We start from the raw sequence: 13400 nt of genomic DNA, 5'->3' as shown, positions 1-13400 counted from the left end.
GAAGGGGAAAAAAATGAGCACCCATTAGAATGTTTTGGCTAGAAATTCAAAGCTGTCTGGAGGCAATTTCCTCTGCTGACCAGGGACCAGCCTACTCTTGTGAAGTCCCGTTTAGGAGAATCCACCCAGCACGGTGTGCAGGTGTTATTCCGGTCGATAGGCCGGCCAGGTTTCTCTCCTGATTCAGATCAAGAAGAGCAGCCACGCTCTCCTCCTCCGGGGGGCCTCTCCTGGCTCCGCCTTTGCCTTTTCTCCCAAACCTCTCCTCCCTCGGGGCACAAGGGATTCCCGGCGCCAGCTGCCACCGCGAGCCCAGCGGAGCGGCGGGCTCCTCCCCTGGAAACTCCTCCAGGGCCGGGGGCGCTGCGGCGCATGCTCCGTACCTTGGGCAGGTTTGTGCTGCGGGAGCGGGGCGCCCGTCACTCCGGCGGGCAGGCTGTGGCGGTGCCAGCCGGTGCGTGCCAGTGTGCCTGCGTGCCCGCGCCCGGGGCGGACCGACCCGGAGCAGCGGTGCCACCCTCCCGGGAGAGGCGTGCTCTGCGCGGGGCGCCTCGCCCGCAGCCGCGGCGGGGGCTCCCCTCCTGCAAACTTGCGGCTCCCGCGCCTGGCGATCGGAGCGCAGAGGGTGCGGAGCGCGGTGCCCGCGGCGGCCGGCCGTGGCGGCGGGGCCCGGCCGCGCCTTCGCCTTCGCCCTTGGCCGCCCGCGCGCCCCGGCGAGCCTCATGCAGCCCCCGCGCTCGCGGCCGCCGCTGCCCGGCTGCCCGGCTGCTGCCCGGGGCAGGTCCGGGACCGGAGCCGCTCTCCCCAGCGCCTGAGCGCCCGAGTGTGCCCGAGCGCGGGCGGCGGGTGTCCGGAGGCGCCTGAGAGCGCGCCCCGCGCCCCGGCGGCAGCCAGAAGCGGGCCGAGCCGGGCGCTCCCGGGAGCGCAGGGCGCCCGCGCCGCCGCCAACACCGCACTCGCCGGCGCCCGGCAGCACGCTCAGTCCGAAGGCCCGGCTCCGTCCGTCTCGAGTGCTGGGGTGCCGCCGCGGGGCCGCCGGCCAGCCGCTCGCCCGGGCGTCGGGGGGCATGGAGGAGCGGCGGGCTCGGAGCCGCGCCCCGGAGTCCCCGAAACTTCCGAGCGGACGCGGGTCCGCGCCGCCGCCGCCGCCGCCGCCGCTGAGCCTGCCGGCCTGAGACGGGACCATGGATGAAAGGTTCAACAAGTGGCTGCTGACGCCCGTGCTCACCCTCCTCTTCGTGGTCATCATGTACCAGTACGTGTCCCCCTCCTGCACCAGCTCCTGCGCCAACTTCGGGGAGCAGCCCCGCGCCGCCGGGGGGCACGCCGGCCCTCCCTCCGCCCCGGGTCCCGCCCGCCGAGCGCAGGTGCCGCCCGAGGACGGGGAGCGGCGGCCCCAGCTGCCCCCGCCGCCCCGGGGGCCGCCCGAGGGACTTCGGGGCGCCGTGGTGGCGCCCCCCGAGGACGACGACGACGACGATGAGCCGGGGGACCAAGAGGAGGAGGAGGGAGAAGAGGAGGAGGAGGAGGAGGGCGAGGAGGAAGAGGAACCGGACCCCGAGGCCCCCGACCACGGTGGCGGCAGCGCGCTGCCCCGGTTCGTGCCGCGCTTCAACTTCACCCTGAAGGACCTGACCCGCTTCGTGGACTTCAACATCAAAGGGCGCGACGTGATCGTGTTCCTGCACATCCAGAAGACCGGCGGCACCACGTTCGGCCGGCACCTGGTGAAGAACATCCGGCTGGAGCAGCCGTGCAGCTGCAAGGCCGGCCAGAAGAAGTGCACCTGCCACCGGCCCGGCAAGAAGGAGACCTGGCTCTTCTCCCGCTTCTCCACCGGCTGGAGCTGCGGGCTGCACGCCGACTGGACGGAGCTCACCAACTGCGTGCCGGCCATCATGGAGAAGAAAGACTTTCCCCGCAACCACAGCCACACCAGGTACGGTGCCCTGCCCCGTCGGGGCTTCCTGCCACCTCCCCACCCTCCTCTCTCTCTCTCTCTCTCTCTCTCTCTCTCTCTCTCTCTCTCTCTCTCTCTCTCTCTTCTCTCTCTCTCTCTCTCTCTCTCTCTCTCTCTCTCTCTCCCTCCCTCCCTCCCTCCCTCCCTCCCTCCCTCCCTCCCTCCCTCCCTCTCTCTCTCTCTCTCTCTCTCTCTCTCTCTCTCTCTCTCTCTCTCCCCCCAATCCCGACCTCTGGCCGCCGCTGTCTGGGCGGGCTGGGCTGGTAGTTCCCCCAGCGGCTCTCAGCGGTGAGGGCAGAGGCTTTGGGATGGGGATAAGAAACCTCTGGATGGTTCCTTGGTCTTGAAGTCCCCCCCACCCCCCGCCACCCCCCGCCATCCCCCTCCCTCCGCCTTCACCCTCTTTGCTTCCCTCTCCCCCTTTCACCTTCAAATGTGTCCCGTGCCTTTTGTGTGTCTCCTTCCTAGTGCCTGGCATGGTGTGGGGGCCTTCTGAGCAATGCTTGGAAAATCTTGGTATGGCCAGGAGGCCTGAGTTAGATCAGCGAGGTAAAATCCTGTACTTAACTTTTGTGAGTGGAAACCCAAACCCAGTAAAAGACAGGAGTTGGGGGTATTCAGGCACGGTGAGGCTGAAGAGGAGTCTAATTCCTCTATAAGTGGCTCTCAGGTGGCTGCTGGCCAGCTCAGGAAACAATCCTCTTGATGACACTTTGAAGATAACATGTTCACATTCCTGCTCCTACCTTGATAACGCTAATTCTGGAAATGGTTTTTTGTTGCTGAGCAATGGCCAGGATTTTGGATGCTGTTCTCAGCAAGATTTCCACTTTCCCCAGGCTAATCCATCAACTCATTCAAAAAGTATTTGTTAAATGACTACCTTGTGCCTGGCAATGTGCTACATGCTAAGTGGATACAAATAGATAGTAAGTAAAATCCCTTCCTTTCAGGATAGATTGGCCTACCCCCCTTTAAATAGCGATTCTACTGAGAATTAGGAAAGTTTGACATCTTAATGGCCAATGAAACTGCTTACATTATTAACATCCTTTGAGAGAGGCATGGGTTTAAGAATTTGGTTGAATGTTCTTTCTGCCCATTGCAATTTGAAGATTAATCTGACATGCTTGCTCAAGGGACTGAAATATTAAAAGCTTGGAACACTAGTTTATTGAAGTTTTTATCTCAAAGGTTTCAAACAATTTGGTGTAAGGAAATAGGAATTTAAAAACTCAAGCCCAATATGTTGATATCAGATAGCTTTTGCATTTAACATTATGGAAAAGCTTCATTTACTGGCAGCTGCCCAGATTCTAGAATTCACCACCACTGAAGCATCTAATTCTACTTCATTTCTCCAAGAATGAGCAAAATTTCATTATGGGATTTTTTACTCTGGCAGTTTTTCAAATGCTTTCTCTCCTCCCTGCTCCTTTCTCTGTTTAATGGAAATTGGTGAGAATAAAAAATAGTTAGACTTGGAATGAAGGCATTAGACTTCCTTAGTATATTTTATGGGTATTTTACTTTTAAATATTTCTCGTTGTGTAGTATTTTAGATCCTGCCCCTCTATTTTAGTTTAAGACAATTTTGCAATTAATTATTACTTCTATACTTCCTAACAAACAAAACTATCATTTCAGTGAGAGGGAAACTCTGCTGTGTTTTACCCAAAGTTGTACTTTTTGGACTTAGACCTTTATGTATTAATTCTCAAATGACCCCAAAGAGTTTGATAGTCTGATTCCCAGCTTCTATTTCACTCAAACTAGAGACTTTGATTATCACAAAGAAATGTCTAATGGCCCTTCAGTAGGTATCAGCATTGTTTTGTACTGATGTATATAAGTCGTAGTGGATAGGTTTAAGATTTTGGAGGAATTAGAAATTACGGAACCTAAGTATAATGGGATTTTTGCTTAATGGTGGAATGATGCTGCTGCTGAAGACCCAGCATAGATTATAGCAGGAAGGTCTCACTTATAAAGGAAATACTCAACACCTCTCTCCTCTGTGATGTAGGAAAATTCCACCTTGACTATTTGAACATGTGATTTCTAATGCACAATCCAATGCTTTTCTTTGTTTAGCAATGGGCCACAAACATTCATTTCTTCCTGATTCTCAAGTTCAAGTTACCAGATAATCACCCTGCACTGATTCACTTATTTTTTAATTCTAATTTTTGTGTATATTTTTTGGGGGGATAGCACTTCTTATAACCTTTCTTCTTTTTCTTTCTCTTCCTTTTCTGGTACTCTAAATTACTTTTCTTCTCTAGATGCTGTAGGAAGGAGGTGCCTTGCATCAAAAGCTATGGAGAAAAAAAATTGAAGAGATGTTCAGTAGCATCTTCCTCACACAGAAGATTGAATTAGTTGTCTGTCATTGGAATGTCTGTGTACGACATTCTACACTCAACTAGATTAGCCTGGATAATGGAGGGTACATTCCCACAATGCAAAATGGCAGATAATCTATTGCTACATAATGGGAACAAGGTTCTTCTTCAAATAGAGCTGACTCAAAGCCAAATCGAGAAGAAGAGCATGATGATTTTTGTTTCCTAGTCTCTTTTGCTTTTGGTACCCCTCTTGGGCACCCCATTCCCAATTTCTCATAGGGATCAGTGCTTTTGTGAGTCACGTAATTGGTCAGATCAAGGATTCTGGGTACAGATGGATATGGCTCCTGTGCTTACTAGCTGAACAACCAAGAATAATTTATTATTTCTGAGCCTCAGATTCTTCATCTTTAAACATAGGTAGCTATTAGTACTTCTATCACAGAGGTGTTATGAAAACTAAGTGAGAAAATGCATTCAAAGTGCTTAACTTATATTCATAGTATAATATGCTGGTATAAAGTTCTTAATATGCAAGTATAGTCGAAACCGTTTTGGCTCAGTGGATTGAGCGTCGGTCTGCGGACTGAAAAGTCCCAGGTTCGATTCTGGTCAAGGGCATGTACCTTGGTTTGGGGCACATCCCCGATAGGGGGTGTGCAGAAAGCAGCTGATCGATGTCTCTCTCATCGATGTTTCTAACTCTCTCTCCCTCTCCCTTCCTCTCTGTAAAAGATCAATAAAATATATTTAAAAATATGCAAGTATATAGTAATACTTAGACATTAGTTGTAACTATAATAAGAATACTTTCTCTAGAAGGATATGAGGTCAGTTCCTTAGAGCTGCTTAGTGTAAATGGTGCTCAGTAATTTATACAGATGCCATTTTATGATTGTTTTTATTGAGGCAGAATCCTAAGTTCAAAACACCAGAAATAAATGGAAAATTATGGACATTTGGGCATCAGCCATTGTAGGGGACAAGATGGGAAACAATATAATTGAGTTGGTGACACAAAACACTGTCTGAAATGGTGAGAGGAAGTGAGAGGTGGGAAGCCAACTCTAAAGGGAGATGCATCAGGCCCAGGAAGGAGAAAGGCTTGGTGGCTGGTAGTTTGGATTCAGCACCAAGAACATTTCTGACCATCAAAATTGTTTAGAACAAGATCAGAAACTAATGGAAAGATGGCATACCTGAAGACCTCTTTTATCATATTACTGATGATTGCTTCCCATTATATTCTTTTGCTTTTTCTCTCTCCAGCAATCATATTACTGATGATTGCTTCCCATTATATTCTTTGCTTTTTTTCTCTACATATTTCTTTGTTAAGGTATGTTTTCCCCCTAAGCATACCTAGGTCTTTTGAAGACTCTCCTTTAGCATTGTTGAGTATGGATAGAATCATAACATTTTATGGCTAAAAAAGACTGGAGAGATATTCTTGTCTTACTATTTATATGGCGAGTTGGTAATCTAATCTTAAGGATGTGAAATGATGTTTTTTTTTTTCCCCAGGGCACTCATGTCTTAATTTTAGTAACTTATATCCAATGTTTTGCCTACTGTTTACTATGAAAAGTATAGTGGAGAGTGTCTTATTCACCTACTATGTGCCAGGTACTCTGAAGCTCTAGGAATACAGTTTTGGAAAATGTCAGCCCTTTGAGCTTATGTTCTTAAGGAAAATAGACCTTAATCTTCTTTGGTAAGTGAGTAACACTCTAATTCTTAAATAATGCTGGAAAGAGATTCCATCCAAACCTTTTGTAGGGTGGAATGGCAATTTTTCTCTCTTATGACCTGCATTCTGTTGGTCCTATTAGAATAGTTTGAACCATATGAATATTGTATTAGACAGGACCCTCTGTGCTGCAAACGGTACAACTCTAACGCAAACTTGGTTCAGTCAGGGGGAATTATTGGTTTAAACCAGGCAATAGGAAAGGTAGGGGTAGAGTTCAAGAATGACTGAAACTAGAGATTTGAAGTTTTTCTCCCCACATTCTTTGCATATGGACCTCATTCTGTCAATTGTCTTATTCTACGAAATGGGTAAATGGCTGTCATATCTAATATCTCCACAAGCTGAGAGGGAAGCAGGTCTTGACTGAGTTTCAGCTTGCAATATTGGGGAATGACTTTTTATAGTCCAGGTTGGAACTTGTGACTATTTATTTGAAGCAAATCAATTGGCCAGGGAGATAAGGTTGACCTTGTATCACAGATCCACCCCATGACTGATGTAGGTGAGTGTGTGTGTGTGTGTGTGTGTGTGAGTGTGATCACAAGAATAGCATAGACATGGCTCCTGGGTAAACCTTGTGTTCTTAACTTATAGACAGTACTGCCAGTTGTGTCAATTATAGGTTTAAATAAATGAAACTTCAGTTATCTTCTTTGCATTTTATATTCTGTTTAGGACACATTAAAAAGAGAAAGGGATAGAGAGATTTTATATTCTATTTAGGAAACATTAAAAAGAGAAAGAGAGATAGAGATAGATAGAGAATTTGGTGTATGGGATGATGCTTCTGGTCAGAGCCTACAGAAAAAAATTTAAAGTCAAGCTACAGCTCTTATTTATCTGTAGCATCTGGGAACCATGTCATATGAAGAATAATAGAAGAAACTGATAATATTTAATAAGGAGATGGGAAAAATAAAGAGACATAAAAGTTGTCATTAAATGCTCAATGGAGGAAGATGTGGAAGATGAAGGAGACTTGTTTAAAGGACAGAACTAGCATAAGTGAGATTGTTGTGATGGGATAAAGATTTCAACTCAGAGTAAGAAAGAACTTTATACAATTTGTAAGTCTCTAAAATGAGAATGAACTCTTTTGTGAAGTGGTGTGCTCCACAGAAGTGAAAACTTTAGACATGGATGATTAACTACTGATGCTGTAAAAGGAACTCCTTCTGGGGCCAACATATGGCCTTTTATTTTAAGGCTTGCACTCTAATCTAATGGTATCTTCCTCCTCCCCTTTCCTGTCCCAGGCAAACAAAACACAATAAAACAAACAAACAAACAAACAAACAAACAGGAATATAAATGAATTAAACAGTTTTCAAGCATTTGTCAATATTTCTACCAAGGAAATTTTGGCCAAGCACAGTCTGATAGCATAGACTGTTTTATACATTCAGGGCCAAGAGCAATAAATAGGCCCTGTGTACTAGTATGTATGCTTAATAATAAGTGTAAAAAGGTAAGATGAGAAAATATAACACAACTTGCCACAAAAAACCATAACCACTTTGAAACATCATCTGGTTATTGCTTTTTCTTTAGACAGCAGGCTAAAATATATAAGGAGGCCACAGAGCTCTGTTTCAAAGACAATCTAGAATATTATGGCCCTTACTGCTTTTTAAATCATAATCTTTTTGATGTCTCTTCGAATTAGAAATGTTGAACTGCAAAGTAAGTTAATTTTCACCATCAGATTTGTGTGCGGTGTAGAAACTAAGGAGATAGGAGATTGTGCTGTCTATATTCCATATCCACTTACATATTCTCTTAATGTATTGCTTCTGGTTCAAATCACCAATATTTGCTGTAAATCAGAAGGACGTTGAATTAAACCCATTTAGTTTTTTGAATTGTGGAAATAAGGGTCGGAGTGGTAAATGTAATAGGTGGCTTATTTTTTTTTTTTTTTGCCTTTTACTTGCTGGTTACCTCGGAATTTTTGAAAGGGTTGATTTTAGAGAAATATGAATGTTTATGTGATAATTGGAAGGTAGGTAAATTTAACCACTAACAATGTAGATTTGATTTATCTCAGATTCTTATATTATTATTCCTCAAACTAACTATTATCTCATTTTGACTAAGGACAATCAGAGGCTTATGACATTTGAAAGTTATTTATGCTTGATAATGAATTAAACAGGTTTAATTGAGACTGGAAAATCCTAATGTGATTTTAAGAGTCATGAAATAAATTAATTATTGGGCCAAGAAATAGGTTTAGTATGAAAACAATTAAATGGGGAACCCAAATTAGTATTTTGTAGTAATCATTTATCTTGTTTTTGAGTTTGTTAAATTATGGATATCATGTATATATTCTCTGTTGATATTAATTGCCTGGTAATAATTTTATTTTAAACATAGCTAAGAATTTAACTATCTGTTGGGAAGTCTACTAAACATTTAACTTAGACAGTGTTATTAGTTTATATTTTCCTCCAGCAAATATAGTTGCTCAGTAAAACATATGTAAAGTTCCCAGGACAGAGACTTACCTATAGAAGATGCTATAGATTACATTGTAAGAACATCAGCATAATTTGACAAGATGGTGGTTTTAAAGATGGAATTATTAAAAGCTTTGATTCATGACTCTCTTATTTCAGGTACAAATCTTTTATAGTTGCCTTCCTTAATTAACAGGATATCAACTCTCCGGATTCTCTAGAACAGGAGTAAAAGTAATCATAGAGACCAGGGCTTGTTGGATCATTTGAAAATGTTACAAATCAGAAATTTAAAGAATTGCCTCTTGGGAAGGCTAATCTCATCATTCATTTTTCACTTTGGAAAAAATAGCCTAAACGGAGAGCATGGGAACTTTGAAGTAGGATGGGAAAATGAATAAGTATAAACGTAGACTCTGGATCACTCTTTGTCTAAATTAGATTGTCGAGGTCGTTGTGGCTAGAGATTGTGATATTGGAGAGCATAGGGAGAGACCTTGAGTTAGGAAAAAGTCCTCATGAGAAATTGGAAGAAACCAATGACAAATTTATCAACCACTGAAAATTGTAGTGATGCTCAATTTGTGAATCTAATTAGGGTGATGTTTAAGAGCATGGACTATAAAGTCAAACTAGCTAGAGTTTAATCTGGCTCAACCATTTACTGCCATTTAACCCTGAACAAGTCAGTTCCCTGCTTCATACTTCAGTTTCCTTCTCTGCAAAATGGGAGGAGTAGTACTATTTCATGTTGAATGCCACAGAACCTGACACATAGAAGAGTTAGCTATTATTTTCTCATTGGAATAATCTTATATATGTTCATGCTGTTTTGTGTAAAAATAAAATGATAGATAAACCTGTACTATCCTTTTTGAATCTGGAATTTTCCATCCTGAATGATGCAGAAATGAATTTTTAAACTTTTAAAACCATGAATGATAAAAATAAATGTTAATTCTTAAGATACTATGAATACTCAATGGGCACTTAATGAATATTATTGAATGGAAACTCATTGTCTTTCTTTTCTTCAGCATATCATTGTATTTTCTCTTATGGAAAATTAATGAAACAGTAACAAAAATGTTTAAAAACACATACAATTAAATTAATAAGTGAAGCAATCCTGCAGTGAAATTGAATTGGTTGCCTGTGGGCACATAAATATTTGTAGTTCATTGCTATGATTAATATTTTACCATGCTTTTATTGCTAAGTATTGTGTCATTTCTTGTCAGAATCTTGCACTTAACACTGTATGTTCATGGTTGCTCTTGCCCCCTCTAGTTTCTTTGTAAACATAAGAGGGTAGAAGTGCTAACCACCTTGATGTCCTCCATATTTATTTGTTAGATTTTACAGAGTATTTCTCCCTTAGAATTCAAGGTTATGGATGTCTGACTGTAAACCTGGATGATAGTTTCCATATTTTGTGTGCCTTAATTAGGAATTTGTAGAATTTTTTATGTTTACTTCAAAAATGAAAACATAGACCTAGAAAGATGAGTAAACATGACTTTACAGATAGACATGCAGTAACATAACCTGTGTGTATAAATTTCAAGGTAATATCAGGATAGTACAGTAAAAAACAAGGTGACATACCATGGAAGAGAGAATAGACAGTGAATGCAGAGTGTAAATTAGAAGGATGCTACAGAGGAGGGAGAGAAGAAGGACAAAAGTAGTCAAGGTGAAGAATGAAATCCTAAAAGAACTGAATCAGAAAGAAGGTAATAATGAAAGTAGAGGTCAGAAATTTATCTTGTGTGCAGTGTGTTTGTCTCATTAGTACATTTATGGGAAGTAATCAACTATCTAGGAGGCTATCTGACTCAGAGGGCTGGTGTATTTAAACGCTGCTAACGCTCTATACATTCTTTTTCAGTATCAGGTTGCTATGTATTAGTCAGCATCTTGACAGTAAACAGAGGCACAATCAGGTATTGCAAAGAGACTAGGTACAGAGGTTTGGATGGGGTAAAGGCACAGACATTGGACCTGAGATACTTCACAACTAGGAATAAAGGAAGACAGTTAACGCCCCTGGGCTTAAGAGACAGAGAGAGAGAACCATGTTGTCAGCATCCACTGTCTGCTGGAGCCTGACAGGTGCTACAGTCTCCGTGGTAGGGAGGGCTTCCCCATAGGAGCTGTTTGTAGAAAGCAGCTACTGCCGGAAATGTAGAGCTGAGGCAGAGGAAGGGGTAGGGGAAGGACTTTCTTGACACTTTCACCTCCTATCCATCTTTCTCTTCCTATTGTCTTCCATTGGCTGAATCCATCTGGAAACTAGACAAGAGAGCTACTTGATACATTCCATGCCAACAACAAGGCAGAGAAGGATGGAAAATGGAGAATAACTAGCACATTGTCTTAAAGTAGTTTGAAATTTCTTCTAATTCATTTATGGATGCCACATTCAGTTCTACAAATGAGGCATATCCTTTCTTTTAATATCTGTACCACACGTTTTCTGTATGGACTGTTAAGTCTCTACCTAAAGAAAGATGAATGCAGCAGGACACTCAGCTCAGGAGCAGTCACCACTGACAAAGGAATTTTTTTGCTGAGTAATAAAAATAATGCTAATTTTGGGTGTTTTGTCATGAAGTACCCCAGAGTCAGCTGGTAATAGTGACAGATTTGGGCAGTTAGAGCTGTATTATGATGCATAGTTTACAGTACACATTTTATATTACACCCCTGTGTAGTATTTTATAAATTTGAAATTATATAACAATATTAGTTAAAGCATGACAAAATAGTTTTCAAAACTGGCTGTAATTTGCAAAAGCATATTTAGAAAATAAGATGCTTTCTGTAGCTTGATTTTATTCCAAGAACATTTAGAAAATTAAGAGTAATATGTTTGCAGCTTTAAGTCTCTGAGGGTAAAAGGTGAGAAAGAAAAGGCGTACTAAATTTGAAACAATTCTAATATTTTTAGTTTTAAATGATTTTTGAAACACTGTTTCCATATTTAGTATAGGGGAGATATGAGATGCTTGAAAGTATGCATACAAGCAACTTTCAGTGCGCAAAGCATTATGAATCTGGAGTCTTGTAACATTAGATACTGAAAAATCTATAATAATAGGGTAATATGCTAATTAGGCTGGATGTCTTCCGGATGTCCTTCCTGATGAAGCTGAGGCCCAAGGGAAGCCAGCCCTGGTCCTTGGTGCCATTGGCAGCCGGGGGAAGGAAGGCCTACTTTTGCACGAATTTTTGTGCATTGGGCTTCTAGTAGTTAAATAAAGTTGGTATCTGTTGAGGCTTGGCACAAGGAACTTGATATAAGGACTATCAATAACTGCTTTAATTCCAAGAGTCAAAATGCCATGAGCAAAACAATTCAACATATGTATTTGTAGATGACAAAATAATATTCAGTGCATCATCCATTCCATGTACATCTATTGAGATTGATACATGTGTGTTAAGTTTATTTCTCCCAGGCATCAGAGGGGATTTTATTTGCTGGGGACATCACCCATGAAGAGCATACAAACTTTCAGCTGTCCTTCCCATCCCTGCTCCCATTCTGCCTCTCCCCCTCCCCCCCAGCCTTTGCACACAATCCTCTCTTTTTGTGACATGGCTAGAGTCAGCAATGGCTGTAAACCTGAGGATCACCTCATGTCCTTGCCTCTATGAAAGTTACTTGCCATGGTAAAATTGCATCAGGAATTGTTTTCTGCTGCCTGTGAAAATTATTAGCTCTAAGAAACCTGTACTCCGTTCAACTGGATTTAAGTCCAGTTCACTTAAAGAATCTGGGAGAGGTGTCAGAGAGGTTTTCTTTCCCACAGAGTTTTATTGAGTTTGTCATTGTGCCTTTTGTACATGCAATGAAAGAGGTGGGTTAACAGGCAGTCTTAATTCTAATATTCCCCTTAACGAACATTTCAATCAATAGGTCTATTGATAAATAGCAAACATTTTATGTATAAAAACATTGGACAACCTGAAGGAACTTAGGTATTTTGGAAGTGTCAAATTTATTTTCTGATACATTTTTAATCTAAAAATGTTTGTCAACTATCATGGCCCTATTATATTTGCCCTTTAAACTCAGACTTAAGCCTACAACACCACTGAAGATAAATTTTTTTTTGCTTGGAAAGTTTTATTCTCCAAGTTCCTTATGTGTGCTATAAAGAATAATTAATGTAATGAAAAAATCAATATTGTGTATAAATTATTTAGGCTTTACTATCATTGTAATTTTCTTTTCAGCACCTATTGATTGGCAACAATTCATTTGTTAATTTCTTCCTAATAAGATATTCATTGTATTAGGTCTGTAGTAGTGCTGTCCCTGCACTTTCACAAATAAGTCATGAATTACTAATGATACATGGACAAGTTAACTTACCAGTGAGTTCTGTGAGATGGGAAGCAGGCAAAAGGGAGTCATTTGAAATGCTGTATAGAGACATCCTGTAAAACCAGACAACTGCTGGTAACTAAATGCATTGATTCTTGCAAGATATTAATTTGTATTTTAAAATTTTATGTGTATTTATTTTTCCAGGTATGTATATGTTTCCTTTTTCAAGTTAATTTTTAAATCCAAAAATTCTCTTTTATTGGGGGAATTGGGGATGGTCATTCCTAACTATCTGTAATAATGCTCTGAATGTATTATTTACTAATGCTGTTTTGGCAGTTGTCCACTCAATTACTTCCGAGGAGTGGGAAATATCTGAGACCTTTTGGAAACGCAAACAGATCTGAGTTCAATAAATCAAACTGCCAAAATTCATGGCAAAGAGATCTTTTGCATCAGCTAATTTGGACCAGAAAAACAAAATGATATCCTAAAAAGAGATTTAAATTTGTGATCAACAACCACGGTATTTGAATCT

General features: G+C 42.1%; 1 protein-coding gene across 1 annotated transcript in view; it reads left to right on the top strand.

Annotated features, from left to right (window-relative positions):
• The first annotated feature begins 1068 nt into the window (after nucleotides 1-1068).
• The window catches only part of HS6ST3 (heparan sulfate 6-O-sulfotransferase 3), a 662758-nt gene continuing 650426 nt past the window's right edge, over nucleotides 1069-13400 (top strand). The window contains exon 1 of the mRNA XM_084876727.1: nucleotides 1069-1939. Within this exon, the coding sequence (XP_084732853.1) occupies nucleotides 1185-1939 (755 nt within the window). The 5' untranslated portion in view covers nucleotides 1069-1184. The remainder of the gene's footprint in view (nucleotides 1940-13400) is intronic.

This window comes from Pipistrellus hanaki (assembly GCF_964339955.1).
Source record: "Pipistrellus hanaki genome assembly, chromosome: 3".
NCBI lineage: Eukaryota > Metazoa > Chordata > Mammalia > Chiroptera > Vespertilionidae > Pipistrellus > Pipistrellus hanaki.
This window is presented reverse-complemented; position numbering and strand designations above follow the sequence as displayed.